This window comes from Girardinichthys multiradiatus, chromosome 2, assembly GCF_021462225.1.
Source record: "Girardinichthys multiradiatus isolate DD_20200921_A chromosome 2, DD_fGirMul_XY1, whole genome shotgun sequence".
NCBI classification, from domain to species: domain Eukaryota; kingdom Metazoa; phylum Chordata; class Actinopteri; order Cyprinodontiformes; family Goodeidae; genus Girardinichthys; species Girardinichthys multiradiatus.
This window is the reverse complement of record NC_061795.1, coordinates 38,263,051-38,283,708: the sequence shown is the minus strand read 5'-3', so window position 1 is coordinate 38,283,708 and position 20,658 is coordinate 38,263,051. Positions and strand designations below refer to the sequence as shown.

Here is a 20,658-nt window from a genome sequence, read left to right as displayed (position 1 = left end):
TTGTGGCCACGTGTATTCTCAATATGTCTCAACTGATTAGCAGGGGTGCAAATCAAAAGCCTGTTCTACCAAAAAAAAATCCAGGACTGGATTTCACAAAAACATTTGAGGGAATGTGTTTTGGTTAACTGAAACTAAAATTTACACACTTACAAAAGGCATGTTTGCCACAATAACAACACTGAGCATCACCAAAAGAGTACTGTACCTACAGTGTAACATGGTGTTGGTAGCTTCATGCTGTCTGGTTACTTTTCTTTAGACTGAACTTGGATTTTTGTCAAGGTGGATAAACTTAGAAACAGTCAGTTTGGACCCCAAACCCTCAAGTGTCTGTTAGAGAGCTGAAGATGTGGAAGGATTTCATTTTTCAGCATCAAAATGAGCCCAAAAGTACACCTGAATCAACAAAAGAATGATTTCACCAGAATAAAATTCAAGAGCTGGAATGACCTGGCCAGAATTCAAAACAAAATGTGATGAAAAATGGGTGGGGTTGCCAGACAAGTTGGAGAACTTCTGCAAAGGAGGGTGCTGATAAAGTTTTACGTGAAAAGACTGAATAGTAATAAATCAATGTGTTTTGTTCTCAGAAATCTGGTATCATAAGCCTCTTTGTAACACGTTTATTTTTAAACCATGGCCTCAAGCCAAATTTCATTGTGAGACATCGGCAAATTGTGTGTTGTCCCTGTTGTCTCTGCATTGTACCTCTGCTTCTTTTAGGCCATCTAACTGGAGGCAGGGAAGCGCTAAAAACAGTGTGTGACTGAGTGAAAGCAGATGAGGCTCAGTCACTGGGCCCTCTGATAAGCAAACGGAAATTCCTTTCCATTTTATCTTGTTGGAAAATAGCCCTAATGAAAGTATGCGAGATAGCATGGGGGAGATCACACCTCAGGCAGGCATGGATGACATGCATGATGACAAGAAGAAATCTTGCACTTTAGACGAAAAATAAAGAAGAAACTGTTGTCCACTTTGAACTATATGTACTTATACAGAAAATTAAACCACAGTCGTCATCTTAACGTAGAAATGCTCAATGTGTTACTGCCGATCCAATCAACGTCTGCACAACTTGTAATAGCTTCATTTTTTGTGCTCAATGAAGCATTTGTGAAACACAAATATTTAGCTCAATTAAAGTAAACACTCCATCTCAGCAAGAGCTGCATCTAGGTGTATTAGAGAAGAGCATGAATTTCTGTAATTTCTTCTGCTGTTTCAAGCCACAAGGCCCCTCCCCATCTCTCACTCCCACTTCTGTCATCTTGCAGAAGATGTGGGGAAAGTCATTAGGCACAAAAGGGGAGGAGAGAGCAAGTGGTTGCTATAGCCATGAAAGTCAGGGCTGAGCTCCACGCCACTGAGAGCTGGTGAGAGGACACCACAAGGGAGTATCTGCATGGGGAGGACAATACATTTTCAGCTCATTAAGCTGTATAAACAAATGGCTTACTGTTGGAGATGCTAGGTGTCATGATGAGGGCTGAAAGACTTTGGGAAGTAGGTCTATGATTGCTTTTTTTATTGCTCCCATTTTGCCTGATGATTCCTGCTGAAGAAATCTTTGTAGCAAATTTTAATTGTTTTTACCTCATATAGTGTTACATTGTTTCTAAGAACTGTTAAATGGAAGATAACTTTATTTGGTTCTATTAAAGGATCAATAAATCCAGATGGGCAGTGGAGAAGCTTTAAAGGGACTCCATTAAATTAACTTAAAGATGACAACAACCAGCTTAAGTGGAGGCCTTGTTTCTCATCAACACAGAGTAAAGGATCAGAAGAGAGACTGAGAAAGATGGGCAACGCTATGCGAGGAGTCATCGCCTTTATTCCCTCCGAACGCTGCCAGCGCTACCTTGTGGGAGACCTGAAGGAGATGCCGCTGGACCGAACCCTGGACCTGAGCAGCCATCAGCTGCGGCGGTTGCCTGTCACCGCCTGTGTCTTTGATGAGCTGGTGAAGCTTTACCTGAGTGATAACAACCTCAGTAGCCTACCGAATGAACTGCAGGATCTGAGGAAGCTGCAACTTCTCGCTCTGGACTTCAATTGCTTTGAGGAGCTCCCTGCAGCCATTTGCAGGTTGCGCCAGCTCAGCATCCTCTACCTCGGCAACAACAGGCTGCATCGCCTTCCCAGAGAACTAAAAGAGCTCAAGGAACTTAATACTCTGTGGTTGGAGACTAACTGCTTCATTGATTTTCCCAAGGTAGTGTGTGAGCTCACAAATCTTAAGACGCTACACTTTGGTTATAATCAAATACATAGCTTGCCAAAAGATCTGAGGCGGCTACAGGAACTAAAAAGTATCTGGCTTCCTGGGAACTTGCTGACAGAGTTCCCACCAGAGTTGCTTGAAATGCATTCTCTGGCTATTATTGATGTAGATCGGAACAAAATACGACAATTCCCAAACATGTCCCACATGCAGGGCCTGAAACTGGTCATTTATGACCACAACCCCTGTGTTAACGCCCCGATGGTGGGTGAGGGGGTCAGAAGGGTGGGCTGCTGGGCTGACATTACAGATGACGGACAGGAAGATGACGGAAGCAAAGAAGGGAGGGAGGACACAACTGAGATGGCAGAGGTCCACTCGGAGGAGAAGCAAAACAATTTAGAAGCAAGAGAGTGACATTCAGCTGTAATGGAGCCTGAGTACGAGGCGACTTCAGTGGAGTCATTAAACCAGAGTGTCATGGGAAACATACTTCTGGTGTTTGGCCCACAGTAAGGCTGATTGATTATTGCCGAGTTGGAAAAATTTTTGGTGCCTTAAAATAATATGTGGCACCAATAGAGAAACAAACGTATTGACCACTTCATCAGGAACCCCTTTTGTCTTCAGCACACCTTAATGTTTTATAGCATAGATTCAACAAGGTGTCATAAACATTCCTTGGAGATCTTGGTCCATTTTGACATGATAGGCATCCAGGATGCAAATCCCCCACTCTCCACATCCCAAATCTGGTGAATGTGGAAGACAGTGGAGCACAAGGACCTTATTGTCATGTCCAAGAAACAAGTTTGAGATGATTTGAGCTTTGACATGGTGCAGTTATGATGCTGGAAGTAACCATCATAAGATGGGTGCACTGTGATCATGGTCAGCGACAATACTCTGTTATCTACTATATAGAAAGGATGTGGTGTTTAAACAATGCTCATCTGGTACTAAACGGCCCAAAGTGTGATAAGAAGACATCCACTACACTGTTAAACCACCAACACCACCCTGAATCATTGCTATCATGGTATTTTTCCACATTTTGTTTAAATTGAAAATACACAGACCAGGCATCTTTTTTGCAACCTGTTTTGTTGAGCTTGTGAAAATTGTTTCCTCAGTTCCCTGTTCTTAGCTGGCAGGAGTGGCACATCGTATGGTCCACAGCTGTTGTAGTCCAACTGCTTCAAGATTCAACATTTTTAGAGATTATATTCTGCATACCAGAGTGGCTTTGTGAGCTACTGTTGCTTTTTTTTATCATCGTGAACCTGTCTGCCAATTCACCTCTCACCTCTGATATCAAGTAATTTTTATTCATGCTGCTCTCTTTCTCGCCCCATTCTCTGTAAGTCCTAGAGATGGCTGTACGTGAAAATCCAATCAGATTAGCAGTTTCTGAAATATTCTGACCAGGCAGTCTGGTGCCAATAACAGTGCCAGGTTCAATGTGCCTAAAATGCCCTTTCCGACGCTTGGTGGGGACTTCGCAAGTCGTCTTCCCCATGTATGAATGCTTAAACAGATTGGGTTGCTAAGTGTGTTAAGAAGCAATTTAATTGGTGTACCTAATAAAGTTTTAATAATTCCAATGAAATCAAATCTTTTTAGGAATGAAGTTGGACCTCTTTTATCCCAAAGTGCAAGACAGTATTTCAAATACTTTTAAAGGTATTGTTTGAAGTTTGGTGTTTTCTTTCAAAATTGTGAGTGTTTGCAGGACAGAAATCAATACTTTTCATCTAAATATGCATGCTGCTGTGTCATCTACTTATCCATAGTTGAAAATCTAATCACAATTACATTATCTTAACTCACTGTGTGTGGGGGTGTTAACTCAGTGATAGAAAGCAGATATAAAATTAGCTTTAATTCTAAAATAGCTTCTGTACCTTCTGAGGCTAAAAAAAGTCTTTAATACAAGTGATGAATAGTCTGAGTCACAGGGTGCACTCATTATCCAGACAAATGCATAATTCATTTGATAAATTGGGACTGTGGTTTTAAAAAAAGGCCACTAATGGGATTTAATATCATCACCCAAAGCTTATGGTTTGAAAGAGCCAATAAATGCATGTTTCTACTTGTTCATAGTACCAGGAAATGTTGTCTAAATGCAAATAAATGCCACTCTGCAGTACAGGATTTGATGCATTTGGGACTTGCTTTTAACGAAGCACACAAACAGACATTAAAAGGGCTGTGAATCATTTATCCATCTAGGAATGTAATCATTTATAATCTAGAACTTTTCACTCAGCTTTGAATTACATGTAGAAACTACTCATTGTGTGTGCTGTAGCATTGCAATAACACTGTATGTTACATACTTTCTTCTTGTCATGTTATGTCCTGACACACTTACAGCACCAATAATTACCTGCAAAGATTTTCAACATATGTGGGACCTTTTTTAGAATTTTCAATTTTGGCCTCTGCTTAAGTTCTGTTTGCAAACCAGGCTTTAACATGTAGTTTTATCATTGTTGAAGGAGATAAAATGCACATTCTTTGCCCTGTTATTAAACAGACTTTTATTGTTATCGAGATCTACAGACTGCTTACATTTATACCAGTTTTATATCTTGAAATTGATCAATCTTTGTAAACTTTGTCACTTGGATTTTTTTCTGTGAAGTTTTTTTTATTATTACCTTGCACTTTCTATTTTTTTATCCAAAAATCGCCTTTTCATCTGACCTTTAAAATAATTTGCAATTCAAATCCTAGATATTTCATATTTATGAAAGATAGAGCCACATAACAGCATATGTTTGAAATCAAAAACACCCTCCACACTTATTGGCACTATTGGTAAAAATATGGAAAACCTTAAAATAAACGTGTTTTTATTGCAGTAGCATAAGCTCAAAATGAATTTCTGGTGGAAAATATCACATTAAAAAATTTTTCTTTTCATAATATCATGTCCACAATTATTGCTACTACTGTTGTTAATATCTTGCACAGACCCTTACTGCCAATGCAACCAGATTTTGTTTTATTTTTTAACATTTGACATGGTTTAAGCATAAAAAGAGAGGGATATTTGACCAGTGCCAAATGTGTCTAGCTCATTCAGACTCCTGGGTGTTCTCTTCTATTCATCCACCCCACAAGTTTTTAAATGGAATTTGTTTTGGGGACTGAAATGAAAGTGAACTGAGGTTCCTTTTGCAGCCGATGAACTATTTCTATGATAATTTGGCTAAATTTTACATCATTATCCTATTGAAGGTCTCAATGTGTTTGGTTCATTGGCCGATTCCACAGTCTAATGGTATTTCAAAGAGTGCTTAATGCCCTGTGGTCAAAATAGGTTTCCAGCCTTTGGAAGTGAAACAGGCCCAAAGCATTACAGATCCTCCACCATACCTAACAGTGTTTTTTTTTTTTTCCAAATGTTCATCGTTTACTCTACACATTTCCCCCTGAATTATTTCATTCAACTTCTATACTGCTTATTCCATAGTGGGTCACGGGGGAGCTGGTACCTATCTCCAGCAGTCTATGGGCGAGAGGCAGGATACACCCTGGACAAGTCACCAATCCATTGCAGGGCAACACAGAGAACTACAGGACAAACAACCATGCACACACTAATTCACACCTAAGGGCAATTTAGAGAGATCAATTAACCTAACAGTCATGTTTTCGTACTGTGGAGAGAACCCACCCATGAGAATATGCAAACTCCATGCAGAAAGACCCCCAGCTGGGAGTCGAACCTAAATTTGCTGCAAGTTTAACAGTGAAATTTCTCTTCCCCAATGCAATGTAAACATCCAAAACCTATTACTCTAATTGTACATTTGGGCAAATAGTTATTCCCTTGCAGCAATCTCCTTGACGTATACACTTCTCTTGCTTGAATTAAATGTTTTTTTGTCTTTGCCGTTTTGAACAGTGACCAACAGAAATAGGCTTCTGTGCTGCGTCATATTGGGTTCTACTGGATGAGTCATACATGAGATCTTGGATTGATTTTAGTAGCATGGGAAGGTTTATGACGGTCACATGTTTTCTCCATTTTTGGAAAATGGCTCTCTTTATTGTTTGCTTAAGTCCCAAAGCCTTAAATTAACTTTGTAATCCTTCACAGATTAAAAGGTATCAGTAGTTTTTGTTTCTCATTTCTTCTTGAATTGGTTTGTTGCTTTTTGGGGATCTTTTGCTCTACTTTGTGATGTCAAACAGGTTCTATTAAAGTGATTTCTTGATTCTACTGCTAAGGCATTAATCGGACCTTGGTGTGGCTATCCAATCTGAACCCAAAACAGGGCTAATCATAGGTCATTTTTTTATTTAGCAAGGTAGGCAATCATATATTCACATAGATCTAGGTTGGTTTGGCTAGCTTTTCCCTTTGTATTTATTCAGGGTATCTTTGTCCGATATTAAAATCTGGTTGATGATCTGAAACATTTAGGAAATCTTTAGGAGGGCAATACTTTTACTGCACTGCATTTGTGGCATATAACTGATTTAATCATTTAAGAACATAAGTTATTTTAAAAGTTCAGATTTAGTTGTTTAAATCGTAAATTGTGGTACTCAATGTCAATATTTTATGAATTTAGCATTAAAGCCTAAAACAAATGGAGAAAGCTCATGTTTTACACAAAGATAAAGTCCCAACTATTTATATATCTATATATAGATATATTTATTTTGTTTCTTCAAACACATAAATAACATTTGTACATATTTTTGAAAAGATCAAACATATCTGCGAATATCTCTGGTACAAAATCCTACATCCAAAAAACCGAACTCAGAGCAACAATAAAAATGAAATCCAAAGCTCAGGTTAAATACTCAGAGGCTTAGCCATACAACACCTGCATCGCCTTTAGCAAGTGCGTCAACTTCAACAGTAACTTCAAATATCCATGTTCTACGCTAATAAATACAAACATATTAATGAACACACCGGTCTAAAATTATATGAGCTGGTTGGTAAAAACAAGATCGCCAACTGCACTTTTACAAAGATATGCAACAAGAATGAACAACTGCTGTTAAAATACTCAAGCTTCAACTCACCAATTACACTGAGACAGAACCTGGCTTTGTATTACCAAACAAAAAGGTCCAAATTGCTTCCCTCAGGCTGGATCAATGTTTTTATGGAAAGTTGGTAACAACTAAGATGCTTTTTGTTGGGCAAAATTTCCAAATCAAATTGCTTTGAAAGAGCTTCTGTGAGCAAAAGTCACATGCACCTGAATTTTGTTTCAACTGCATGGCACCTACATAAAAATAATGTCTCAGTTCTAAAGACATTAAAGCTAAAGTATATATGATTAGAAGGCCCTTAAATATGTTTTTTAGGGGTGATTGTGGTTTCAGAAAATACAAGGATTCATTAATCGATCAGAGATCGGGAAGGTGCCAATTTGTATTGATGTGACTGGTAGATCAAATACTAAAAATTATATTTTTTTCCTTATTACTAAATGCATCATGAACTCAAACCTTTTTTAGTCTATAAACGCAGATCTGTATCAGCCAGAAAAGCCCGATCGGTGCATCTCTGGAAAATACCATAATCCAGAGATAAAACACAAGCAGGTTCAGTCACTTAAAAGGGTGTGTTGGACAACCGACCGACATGCCAGAGCTGGAATGTAACACCTCCTGAACTAGGCAACTCAAATCTCACCAACATTTGACTTGTAACCGTATTGCAACAAAAGTAAAGAAGTCAACAGAGGTCAAATTTAAACTGCGACAAAACAATAAGACACAGGTCTTAAGCAACATGGGTCACATATTCGGACTGAATTCCGACAGGTTGTAGGTTTGCTTTAGTCTAAATCTACATTTCTACATTCAAAGTGCTAAAGAATATATGCAATATTACGGTTATTCTATCGTTCAGAGACTCATCCAAGGTCCAGGTCTGTGGCGAATGGCTGTCTCTCCAGGTTGAGACTGAAGGCTGCCATTCAGCCCATTTGACCCATCAGTTTCCTCGGGTCCTTCTGAATCATGAGACTCTTCTTCCTTAGTAAGTGCAGCTTCTGCCCCAGAGACATCTGGGAATACAGAGGGGTTCTCAGATGAAGATTTTGCTACGGTGCTATTTTCCTGGAAATCACATGTCCCATTCATTGAGCCAATCACCGCTGGAGCGTTAAGTTCTTTCTGTGAATTTTCCCTTTCCATGCGCTTCCGAGCCTCCTCCCTCCGCTTCTGGATCCGGGTGTTGTCTCCCATCATGACCCTGACTCTGACCTGGTCTGGAGGCCATAGCCCACCCCACATGAACTGTAGGTATCCAAACAGCGCAATGACGCTGAGGAAGGCAAAGTTGGTTGCCACTCCGATCACTGCAGATGTCAGGGGGAAGTTATACAAAAGATAACGTATACCAGTGAAATAAGCATGGATGCGGAGTTGAGCTGAGTAGATCTGAACCCGTCTGGACTGGATCATAATGACTGCACCCACAGTGGGATGATAGGCATTTATCTTGTAATCAGGATAGAGCTCCACTTCTATGAGCTGTTTCTGCTCAGCCATCCCAGTCAGGAGGAAAGGAGAGAAGAATAAAGTGCTCAGAGTTTGCAGGAGGCTGGAGCGGTAATGCAGCATTGTTGATCGTCCCACTGACGAGACAGTCCTCCCACCTCTGGTGTAACAGGACATCTTGATCATGAACATTCCCAGCTGTTCATTCACTGGAGACTCCGGCATCTCCAACTCCAAAGACACTCTGTAAGGCTGACCGTTGGCCATCACCTGATCCCTTTCATTTTTCATGAAAGATATGTTGGCTGTGGGAAAGGAGCACAGACCGGATTCTGCAGCATCACAATCAGAGCTGTAGTAGAAGTGCACAGGAGTGGAGAAGCTCACAGTGGGCATGTAGGAGTAGTAGAAGCTCCCGTAAAGAAATATGGACACCCATAGCAGTAGACACAAGATGCAGAAGAGGATGGCGGCCTGAAATAGCGTCCGTCGGGCTTTGTTGAAAGTCACAGAAGCCACATCCTGCAGCCAGTGAAGCAGCGGTCCCATTGCTACCCCCATCGTGTCTGGTCTGGAGCTCTTGGTTTGGACTGCTGGTCCTCTTTGGAGTCCCGTGGACAGCTGTATATGTGGTGGATCGCTATGTTCTTGCATTAGTGGGTGGCTCCGATCCAAAACTGTATCCCATGACGACGTTGTTTAACTAGCTTCACACTTAAGAGTCCGACTGTTAATCTAGACACGTTGTCGCTACGCAGGGCAACAAGACAAAATAATCTGTCGTCGAACATAGTGTTTTGACCCATTTCAGGTCGACGCGGACTACTATTTGGCGCCGTAGCTACTTAGCTTCTGATGCACTTATAAAAAAAATAAAAGTGACTCTGTGACCCGGACGTTAATCTTGTTGCAAACGGATGTAGTTCTTCCTTTGTGTTGGCCTTGAGTTGATGCAGTTCAGCTTCTGCTGTCGACGCCAAAGAAGCAGTCTGGTTTCACAGACACAATAATGGGTAAGAAAAGTCGCCTCGCAGGAGGAGCCGTTGGTCGGAGGACGATCATACAACTTTCTCCACCTGGCCATCGCGGTGGAAATACCGGAGAGAGAGAAGAGGCGCCGTCGGGATCTGATGGTACTTCTAGCATGCTAGCATAATAGCATGTTGGCGGAAGCCTACCTCGAGACCAAAAGAACGAGGCTTACCCTTTTAAAACATTAAAATATTAAACTATATTATTTGTCTGGTTCTAGTCGACGTTTACGATTCATGTAATGTATTTCGTTGTGTTTTAAAACTTTTGAATTTTTTTTTTTTTTTTAAGCTATAGTGCTAAGCTAGCGTAGCAACTAAAATAACGTTGCTGGTTCAGATTAATTGGCAGGCCATAGGAAGGTATATCAAGCTGAGACAGCTCAGATTTAAGCAAACAATATTAAACCCATAACCTGTTGTATTAATTTTTTAATCTGGAGAAACATAGACATTGTCGATGTTACGTTATCGATTAGCTGTTAGCTAGCCAGTTTGTCAGTCTGTGCAACGCTATCGGCTAAGGTGGTTTACAAGATAAGATTTACTTATTGCAGTTTTTCTGCGTCTTTGTAGATGAACAGGACGGAGATGGACATAGATTTGTTAAGCACACAAACATGAAGGCTCCAACAGTAAAAGCCACAGGTGAGTTTAATTGTTTTAATCTGAGTGACATGTTAAACAGTAGTTGTTAGAAATCTGGGCAGTTTATGGCCGATTGTTTGTTTTTTCCCCCAAGAAATGTACATAAAATATACTCCTTGGACCTGATTCTATTTGGTAGACTAAAAATAACATTCCATAAAAATAAAAAAAAAGCCAAGGAAAATTGAGATCAAACTGTTTTCTCTCAAATATTGCACTGTTATTTCAAATTTCATGTACAATTCTTCTAAACATCCGTTGGGATGTGCTGTTAATGCAGGCCCGCCATAAAGAAGTAATTCTCACATTGGAAGCCTGTTGACAAAACAGCTTTTTTTTTTTTTTTTTCAAGCGTAACAAAACTGCTGAACAACTTTTGTCCCCAAATTGTGAGCATCTTACAGTGGGATGTAGGTCTGGACAGATATGAGATACGTGTAGTATGAGAACCTTAAGGAAAAATACCACAGTTTGATGATATCATGGTATTTACATAAACAACAAAACTGTGTGAGGACTTCATTTATTTTATTTAAAAGAGCAAACCTATTGATTCCACTGCTGCTAAAATGATCACATTTGAGGTATTACTGCTGTTCTATCTATAACATTTATTGATTTTTATTGTGACTTAATCAAAGTTATAGAATAAACACCTGTAAAATGCAGTAGTACTTTTTAAGTACTTGTTCTGAAGAATCTTATCCCTTTATTCCGTTCTGCTGTTCATGAAATAAAATTAGGGGTCTAACAAGCTAATATTAATTGGTTGATTAGTTGTGCTATCTGTTCCTGTAGCCAGCATACAGTCAGCTGTTTGAGAGGAAGTAGCTTGCTAAATGACATTATGTTAATGACTGATTGGTTTACACACCATGGCTCTGTGTGTTTTTTACCATTGGATATATTCCCAAAAAACCCACTTTATCTTTTTTCTGAACTAAGAAAAAAAGTATTTTAGAGGTCTTATTTAGCTTGCTGACTGGCATTGCAAAACAATAGGTGAGTGAGGGGCAGCGGAGATAATCCAAACCCTCAAACACTTTCTCTGGCACCATATTGAAAGGACTTAAAATCTGTGGAATTCTACAATGTAAAAAAATTTTTTTTGAACCATAACTTTAAAAAAATATATATATATCTCGACACTAGTTTACCTACAGGTGTCTCTTTGTATGTAAAAATGCACAAATATGTAAAAATAGCAGAAATGGACCTAATATTCTGACAACTGAAAGTGTTGATCTGCATGTAGTATTTGCAGGTGCTTCACATGCATATTTTGTTTTTCATTCTGATGTAGAGGGGTTGTCGTTGCTTGGAGCCTATGAAGACAGCGATGAAGAAGATGCTGGAAGCCGTTCAGCTGTAAATTCTCAGCACAGCCAGCCAGGAGACATCGACAGTACCCTGGCCAATTTTATGGCCGTGAGTATAATAGAAATATAGATTGAATCTATTTTTTTCTTTTGATAACCTAAGAATTAAGTAAGATATTCTCTTTAATTCTTTAATGATAATTTCTCATAATTTGTGAGAAAATTAAGGTCTTGGTATTCTTTGTGTGGCTCAAGAAATCTGTTTCTCCCACATTAGGAAATTGATGCCATCACAACTCAGCCCAGTACAGATGATGCAGCAGCTCCTGCCTCGGTTTCAAATGCCACCCCACCTCGACCTGAGGTTAAAACTCAACAGCCATCTGCGCCGGATGGACACGATCATCAAAGCACAGAGTTTGAGTACAATACGCAATGTTCACTAGCCGGAGGTAATAATATTTGCGGTTTTAATAGTTTAAAGTTTGAAGTTTATAAGTCATTCTAATTGTGTCACTTGAAGAGACCATTCTCTTATGAGTTCTTCTCCATAGGCAACGTTTATGGTACAGTAGTGCCCCTGATCCAGCTATGACGCGATCAGATCAGTACCCGACTATAATTCTGACAATTATTTCAAAACAACCCAAGATGTGCATCTTTGTATTGCAGTGGGTGTGGAGATGGGAGACTGGCAGGAAGTTTGGGATGAGAACTCTGGCTGCTATTACTACTGGAACACACTGACCAACGAGGTTTCTTGGGAGCTGCCACACTACTTAGCTGATCAGGTGCAAAGCCTGGGACATTATGCTAACAGGTAAAACTAAAAGAAAAAGTTAATTATTCATTGGTATCAGTAGCATGTTTTTCCTTTGATAGCTAGTGCTTGGGTTTTGTTGTCTTTATTGATGTAGTTTGTGATTTTCCTTGCAGCACCAGCGTGAATGGGAATGGCACAGTACCTGCTGGTTATTATTCAGAAGAAAATGCTGCTACTGCTGTAGCTTCAACAACTTCAAAAGAGACCAAAGTGAAGGTGAGTATCATTTAGATTGTATGTTATTTCATAATATTATTGCTTGTATGTTTGTAACTGTCATTTTTGCATTTTATGCCAACAGGAGATTGTAGAGAGTGTTGTAGCTCTGACAAGTGAAGAGGAGGAGCATCAGGGAGTGGCTGCCTCACTCCTTGGTCCACTAATTCCTTCTGAAGTAAAGGAAGCAGAGGAAAAATGGAGGAAAAGGCTGTTGAAGGGTTTGGATGAGCCTGAGAACAGTTTAGATTCTGATGGAGAAGCTGCTAGGCCTGCAGAATCTCCTTCTATACCTTTTTTGGACTCAGACCCAGACCTCACAGTGCAGAAAGATGTTTCTAATAAGAAGGTGTCAAGAGACCAATCAGAGGCTGAAGAGGAAGCAGAGGAGGACACAATGGAACTGGAGCTTGCTCTAGAAAGAAAGAAGGTGAGTTTTATTTTTTGTTTTTAGAGTTTGCAGATATTATTTTGAGCTTAAAGCTGTCTTTGTTTTCTCTGACAGACTTAAACTTCTTTCATTTTACCACTCATTGAAAGAACAAGTTGCCTGGGAACTTAGACTATGTTCAGACTGCTGGTCTCACTGCTCAATTCCGATTTTCTTTCTTTTTTTTTTTTTTTGCTGAATTCCAAAGTTGTTTTTTTTTACATTTAAAAAAAAAAATTTGCGTGGTTGTTCAAACACCAAATTAAATGCGACTGCCATCAGACTTCTGTCTAAACGGCTCCTGACCCCAAAGCGACCCGCGTGCACAGAAGGGGAATGTTGATGTCACACAACAGCACATGTTTATGGAAGTAATAAAGGATGTCGTTATTAAGTTGTTGTGCACTGGGAGCTGACAATATTGTGACCAAATCATAAGGAGAGAAGATAGGTTTAAAAAAAATAAAATAAAACAGGGAGAGCACAGCTATTAACAACTGCCTTTTGTGCAGCAGTAACTGCTGCTTCTGAATCTGTGACTTTTGCAGATTTTTGTCCCTCATTTGAGGTTGCTGTTTCTGAAAGTTTGGTCAGGGCCATGAATAACCTAAGTGGTGTTAACCTACAGAGCTGAGAGTGATTTTCTGTGTCCTTCTTGCATTAAGAAGCAGAAACTTTTACACTTTTAAGGGTTATATTAGAAGAAACAGCAAACATTCTTGTAATGTCAAGAGTGAATGGTAAGCTGTAGAGGCTGAACAGCCTGGACAGATTGGAGAAACTCAGTCTTTTTCCCTGTTGCCACTTGTGAAAGACATTTGGAGGGTGTAAAACTAGGGAAGTATTTGGAAGAAAAATGTTGTAAATGCAATCAGTAGTCTCATATTACTTTTTAAAAGGTTCTCTTACAGTTGCCTTCTCTCCTCTTGTCCCTTTCATTTGCACCAAAGCAGGTAAAAATCTTTCACGACTGCCTTTTGACTTTAAACTTAGGCCACAACCGGTTGTATTTCAACAATGGCGGACCAACCCTAAATGAAAATGTCAGTGTTCAAGATGTTAACCCAGTGTTTTTACCTGTTTCTTAGGCAGAGCTTCGGGCACTCGAAGAGGGTGATGGGAGCGCAGGGGGCTCCAGTCCAATGTCCGAGGCCAGCCAAGAAGCCGCTGGATCTCGTGGGGGTCTCCTGAAAAAGAATCGTTGGAAGACTGTCTTTCCAAGCGTTGCCAGCCCAGATTCCAACAGCAGAGGTTCGGACTTTCTGGACAACGCAGAAACAAGTAAGTTTCAGTTTTTAATGTGGAGGGTTACATGCATAACAGCAGTTCCATGGATTTTAATTATAGCTCTGAAAATCTCACTGGTAACATTTATTTTTGTATTCTGAGCCTCTTCTGTGTCTTTCAGCACTGCCAAAAATTTCAGAAAGTGTTGTAGAAGGAGAAGGAAATGAAACGGAGAATTCAGAGGAAGCGGGGGTTTCGAAACTTCCCAACAAAGAGGAGGTGGAGACTCCTGAGCTAAAGGTGAGTTTAACATTCTCACTATTGTCACATTTAAATAGAAATATAACTGTTGGTGCATATCAACATTTTTTCACTGCTTAAAATATAGTTTCAGATTGGAGAACTGGCCAACATCTTAACTAGCAAGATGGAGTTCCTGGGGATAAACAAAAAGACCATCTCAAACTTTCAACTGCTTCTGCTCCAAACTGAGGTGAGCGATGGTTCATGTTCTCGTTCCCTGCTGCACCCATCTGACTGCGACTTCTGAAATATTTAACACTTCCTGTCATTTCATTTTGCACAAGCATGTGGCAGAATTTAATATTTTAGATTCTCATAATAATCCATCACAAGGTGTTCCACTCTGGAAACTTACTTTAACTCTTGTATGGTGTTCATATTGTTTTTACTCAGCCAATGTTTCTGGGTCTGATGGACCCGTTGCATTTTATGATTTTTAATGCCTCACAATCAAACACCTAATTAAAATCATGATATGAGTGGAAACAAATTTACAATTAATTCACATTAATTGTATCATTTTTCCTTCAGTAAATAATGAAAATGGGTCCCACAGATCTGAACACCACACAAGGGTTAATTACTCTTTCCCATTTTTGCTTTGGCTCTTCTGTCTTCTTGTTTTCATATCCATTTACCCGTTCAGGTATTCTTCTGACTATTGTACCTGTCTCTTATTTCTTTGTCTCTCTGTTCATTTTGTTTTGTTTTTTTTTTTAGACACGGATTGCTGATTGGAGGGAAGGTGCTCTGAACGGGGCGTATCTTCGACGCAAGCTGCTGGAAGCTGCTGAACACATAAAATATTATGAACTTAACGCCACCCCTAAAGGCTGGTCCTGCCACTGGGACAGGTACGCGCTCCTTACCTTTCACATCTATAACCTCCCTCGTCCCCCAGAAATCTTACGCTGTCACAACAACCCCTGCTCTGTCCTGAGGTTGCAGACTTTGTAACATGACTCGGGGAGAAACTTAACCTGTCCGAGTGGATTACCAGAAATAGACTTCAGGTTTCTGTGGTACAAACTTTAAGGGAGCATCCACTCTGAGCCAGCCTGCTTCTTGTTAAATAGACCTGCCTAAGAGAGGACTCCATGTCCCTGTTGCTGACTGTTTAGCCCGATTATGGGTTCATTCGGTGAAACATTTGGGAGGGGTGTATGTTAGGAGGGTTGGTTTCGTGGGAGAGCTTTGCACTTTACAGGACTACAACTCCCATGATGCAAAGCAGACAGAGTGAGGCCCGGGAAGCGACAAGTGTCATGCATCAAACAAAGTGTGAAGATGGAGCAATGACGGGAATCCACAAGGTCAGACCAACTCTATTTTATCAGTCTTCCTGATTTTTATATAAATATCATTTGTGTTTTTTTATGTAAAATGAATGGATTGTGTAATTTATTTCCTGATATGTGATTTCTGAATATGATAATGGTGTTTCCCCCCCTGGTTTCTTCCCGAATCTGGGAGGGAATGGTTGTCTAAAACAGAACAAATGTGACAACCATGATGTGAGCTGCTGAAAGCTACTTTCGGGACCTAGAGATGATTTGTTTTGCATTATTTTTTTCTTTAAAGCAAAGGTGGGTCCCCTATCCACACCCATAATGACACCTTAATTGGGCCCTTGTCCTGGATGGCAGACATTGCTGTCCATACAAACACTCCTGTTCCCTATTGTTGCCATTTTGTCTACTTCCTTGCCCCACTGTCACAGGGTGATCATGTCGATCTGAAGGTTTTAAGGACAGTGGTTGAGACTGTTGTTTTTTATGTCTGTTGTTCCATTCTTTAGAGAGCACAGGAGGTATTTTTATGTGAGGGACCGGACTGGTGCCTCCCAGTGGGAGTTTCCAACAGAGGAGGACAAGGAGGAGGACCTAGTGGACACTTCAAGTACACAGAATCGGAGCCAAGAGGAGACCAAAACATCTGGATCAGCTGGTGGGGCTACAGGTCAGTCTGTCAGCACTGTATCTTAAGTTTTCTCTTGTTTTTTGGCTGCTCTTGACACATAAAAAAAATGCTTCACCCTCTTCTAAATTGAGAAGAAATTTGTGACATTACATTTTTAATAATTAAACTGTGTCAGCTACACCCAGAGCTACAGCCTCGTTTCTTTCAATCTTTCAACCTTAAAGCCTGTTAATGATACACCATCTTGGAGGGTATCATGATTGTTTTTAATCGGTAGTTTAGAACACATGGACTGTAAAATAATCCAATAGCATTAGTTTAAATCCTTGTAAAATGACAAGGACTAGAGCGCCTACTTTCTGTCCCCACGGTCAGCTGAAAGCAGAAATCTATATTTCATCCAATTCATTTTAATCTTGTATACCTAAAGTACTGCCTACCTACCAGGACTGTTTCCTGCTAAGCTGATTTGATCCTGGTTCTATGTGTGGAAATGACGGGTAGAAAATGGCACCAGAAAACTATTCAGGCTTCTGGAAAAGGCTCCTGCAGTGGAGGCATGTCCTTACTTTTTGACAAAAAATTTTTTTAAATACTTTAGTCTCTTTATTGATGCATTACTGCTATAAGTACATAACAGTAGCCTTTTTGGACATGTCATTTTAAGGAACATCTTTTTGTTGAAGCATGGAAGTCAAATGGGGATCAAAGTTTATATTTCTTGTCTGTAAGGGAGAGATGCCATCATTAAATATGCTACTTTAAACAAAAACTGTGCATTCTCCACCTGATTTAATGAGCAAACTCACTTGTCTATGTTCCCACTTTTCAACAGAATCCTCTTCTTCTGCTGCTCCGCCTCCACCTCCTCAGCCCAGTGCATCCTCCTTCTGGTCCCCATCCCAGCCACCGCTTCCCAACAGCCCTCCTCCACCCTCCAGCGAACCCCCGCCGCCTCCTCTACCTCCAGAGTCTCCCCCACCCCCTCCTCCACCCCCTGACAGCGATGAAGAGATCATGGAGGTTGAGATGGATGTGGATGACGACAATGAAGAGGAGCCCCCAGCTCCTGGAACGGAGGAGGACAGCAGCGGAAGGTCTGGCCCTGCTAACATGAAGGTGAAGAAGCAATCAGTTGAATACTTTTCATCTCGTTTATATGTGATTTGCCATATTTTGTTATTAACTATGAACTATGAACCCTGTTCATTCTTTGTGTTCCAGATTATAGAGTCAACTACTCCTTTTGGAAAGGGTCAGAAACGGAAAGCTGGTCAGGGAAGCAAAACTGTTACTATCGGTAGCAGTCCCATACTTTACACCCAGGCACCTGTTACTGCAGGTAAACATAGTGTAAAACCTCCACAGTATTTATGTTTTATGTTGGAGACACAAAACGATCCCACCTCCTTTTTGCTATTTCATTCAAATAGTTCATGCACCCGTTACGACAATACAAATGCAACCATTTCAGACGATCGCAAAAATCTTATGTAATATTCATCTTCATTCAACTTAAACCTGAAATTTGTCTTTTTCTGCAGCGCCTCTAATGTCAGCAGCAGCCTACTGGGGTATACCGGCTGTGGCTGCCCCTCTGGTCCCCTGTGAACCTCCAGCCCCGCCTGTGCCAGTGCTACCTCCTCAGCTACCGCTGCCTCCACCCCAGCCAGCTTTTGAACCTGTTGCAATCAAAGTTTTACCTGCAGACAAGACCAAGAAAACAAAAAAAGATAAGGTTGGTGTTGGGGAAATTATGGCCAGGGTTCCTATCATCTATGGGTTTTCTAGGTTAGGTTTGAAAAAGAAAGGGGTAACACCACTAATTTGGGGCTGCACGATGGTGCAGTGCAGTTGGTAGCACTGTTGCCTTGCAGAAAGGAAGGTCCTGGGTTCGACTCCTGACCGGGTGTCTTTCTGCATGGAGTTTGCATGTTCTCCCCGTGCATGCGTGGGTTCTCACTGGGTACTCCAGCTTCCTCCGACATCCCAAAAACATGACTGTTAGGTTAATTGGTCTCTCTAAATTGCCCTTTGGCTTTCTGTATATGTTTTGGTTATTCAACCATTCATCCCTCTATCCACCCACCCAACAGTTTATTCATCAATCCTCTTGTATCCATCTGGTTAAACTTATAAAATCTGGTCACTTTATTTTTTCCTCACTTTTGCTTTTTCTTTCTGTAGTCAAAGAAGAGTAAGACAAGGATGCCTTCACTGGTGAAGAAGTGGCAGAGCATCCAAAAGGAGTTGGATGAGGAGGAGAAGAGTAGCTCCAGTGATGAAGACAGAGATTTGCTCAACAAGAAAAGCATTGAGGAGTGGAAACAGCAGCAGCTCATGACGTATGTTTCTATGTCATTGTGAGCTTGAATCAGTGCTTTTAAATTGTTTTTCTCTTTTTCTGCCTTTTAGTGGTTATTTAATATTTGCATTTTTAATTTTCTAGGGGAAAAGCTTCAAAGAATGCCAACTTTGAGGTTCTACCAGAGGACTGGCGGGACCGCTTAAAGAAACGGAAGCTGATGAATATCACATAACATCTAACGATGCCCCCAGGCAGCATTTGTAAATCCACTCCTACCTTCACCATAAGATCATCCCTCTGAAGAGATCCAGATTTAATGATCAGTGGATCTTATCTGTTCTTCGTTCTTATCAGAGACATTTTGAAGCCCTTATATGGCAGGCCATTCTCATTAAGGGGATTTGAATGTCCTGTTGTTTTTGTATGAGATCTGTAAATGTGCCAAACGTGTTGCGGTAATAAGTTCACCTTTTTATATATAGACCCAGTTTGGATGTCCACAGATTTTAGGCAGAATAGTCTACTTTAAGGATTGTTTTTACATTCATGTATATAAAAGGGGAAGGAAGGAATAGACCAAATTGTTGGAATGGGGAGGGATTGTCACTGGACTTGTAAATTTTGTAAGAAGTTATTAAATTTTTTCAAAGCTGGTGCTGTTTAATTTGTTAATAAAAATTACATTTTTAAAGGCTTTATTATAATGAACATGTACAGAATGAGTGAAAAGTTTGGAAGCAAGGCCAATACAGGCAAAAAAAAATTTTTTTAACTACTAAAAGCATGTTTGTTTTTTCTATTCACAATACCTTTAAAAAAAACGGGCTTTTAATGTATTTCAGGATCCATGGGGTTATTCTGCAGTCATGGCGTGTATCAGATGGACCAGAAGCTTGGTACAGAGAGCTGGTTGACCTCTGTGTAGCATTTAGAAGCAATCATCTTGAACGTGAATGAAACAGAATATTATTGTAGATTTGAAGAGAAACAAGAATAGGTCAAACACTTTCCATCATGGGAGAAGACGTGGAGGTGTTGGAGTATAAATACCTCGGTGTTCACCTGGACAACAGACTGGTGTGTAGATGCAGCTGTGAAGCCATCTACAAGAAGGGACAGAGCAGACTACTTCAGGAAGCTTAAGTCCTTGAGTGTAAGTGAGATGCTGCTTATCTTCTATAAGTTTATTGTGGAGAGTGTGATCTTTTCTGCCATCATCTGCTGGGGTAGCAGCATCAGATCCAGGGACTTAAAAAATCTCCAGCTGATGAAGGCTGGCTCTGTTCTGGGGACTCCTCTGGAGATCGTTCTGCAAAGAAAGATACTTCATAAAATGAAGAACATTATGGAGAACCCTGAGCATCCTCTTCATGAGACTGTCCTACAACAACAGAGTGTCTTCAGTCAGAGGCTTCTTCAGATCTGCTGTAAGACTGACCTCTACAGGAGATCCTTCCTGCCCACAGCCATCAGCATCTACAGGTCCTTCTCAAAATATTAGCATATTGTGATAAAGTTCATTATTTTCCATAATGTTATGATGAAAATTTAACATTCATATATTTTAGATTCATTGCACACTAACTGAAATATTTCAGGTCTTTTATTGTCTTAATACGGATGATTTTGGCATACAGCTCATGAAAACCCAAAATTCCTATCTCACAAAATTAGCATATTTCATCCGACCAATAAAAGAAAAGTGTTTTTAATA

The 20,658-nt window shown here is 40.2% G+C and overlaps 3 protein-coding genes across 3 annotated transcripts; 2 read left to right on the top strand and 1 right to left on the bottom strand.

Moving 5' to 3' along the window:
* The first annotated feature begins 1,365 nt into the window (after positions 1-1,365).
* lrrc10 (leucine rich repeat containing 10) lies at positions 1,366-6,345 on the top strand. Its single transcript, XM_047350265.1, has 2 exons — positions 1,366-1,509; positions 1,668-6,345. The coding sequence occupies exon 2, from the start codon at positions 1,808-1,810 to the stop codon at positions 2,645-2,647; it is 840 nt and encodes a 279-aa protein (XP_047206221.1). The 5' UTR covers positions 1,366-1,509; positions 1,668-1,807; the 3' UTR covers positions 2,648-6,345.
* Positions 6,346-6,881: 536 nt separating this feature from the next.
* Positions 6,882-9,375, bottom strand: LOC124883972 (seipin-like). The gene has a single exon (XM_047391503.1). The coding sequence runs from the start codon at positions 9,371-9,373 to the stop codon at positions 8,123-8,125; it is 1,251 nt and encodes a 416-aa protein (XP_047247459.1). The 5' UTR covers positions 9,374-9,375; the 3' UTR covers positions 6,882-8,122.
* A 336-nt stretch (positions 9,376-9,711) lies between these two features.
* fnbp4 (formin binding protein 4) lies at positions 9,712-19,597 on the top strand. Its single transcript, XM_047391516.1, has 17 exons — positions 9,712-9,852; positions 10,327-10,398; positions 11,702-11,826; positions 11,995-12,169; positions 12,390-12,537; positions 12,654-12,756; positions 12,842-13,186; positions 14,275-14,467; positions 14,595-14,713; positions 14,802-14,906; positions 15,437-15,570; positions 16,515-16,675; positions 17,472-17,755; positions 17,861-17,978; positions 18,181-18,374; positions 18,824-18,981; positions 19,086-19,597. The coding sequence occupies exons 1-17, from the start codon at positions 9,729-9,731 to the stop codon at positions 19,174-19,176; spliced, it is 2,649 nt and encodes an 882-aa protein (XP_047247472.1). The 5' UTR covers positions 9,712-9,728; the 3' UTR covers positions 19,177-19,597.
* Positions 19,598-20,658: the final 1,061 nt, after the last annotated feature.

What these genes read in the sequence shown, in the direction of transcription:
- fnbp4 (XM_047391516.1), top strand. Translation starts at nt 9,729, where the DNA reads ATGGGTAAGAAAAGTCGCCTCGCAGGAGGAGCCGTTGGTCGGAGGACG. An exon ending in CTGGGACATTATGCTAACAG is followed by an intron (nt 12,538 to 12,653) that starts GTAAAACTAAAA and finishes TTTTCCTTGCAG; the next exon opens with CACCAGCGTGAATGGGAATG. An exon ending in TCTGGACAACGCAGAAACAA is followed by an intron (nt 14,468 to 14,594) that starts GTAAGTTTCAGT and finishes TGTGTCTTTCAG; the next exon opens with CACTGCCAAAAATTTCAGAA.
- lrrc10 (XM_047350265.1), top strand. Translation starts at nt 1,808, where the DNA reads ATGGGCAACGCTATGCGAGGAGTCATCGCCTTTATTCCCTCCGAACGC.
- LOC124883972 (XM_047391503.1), bottom strand. Translation starts at nt 9,373, where the DNA reads ATGCAAGAACATAGCGATCCACCACATATACAGCTGTCCACGGGACTC.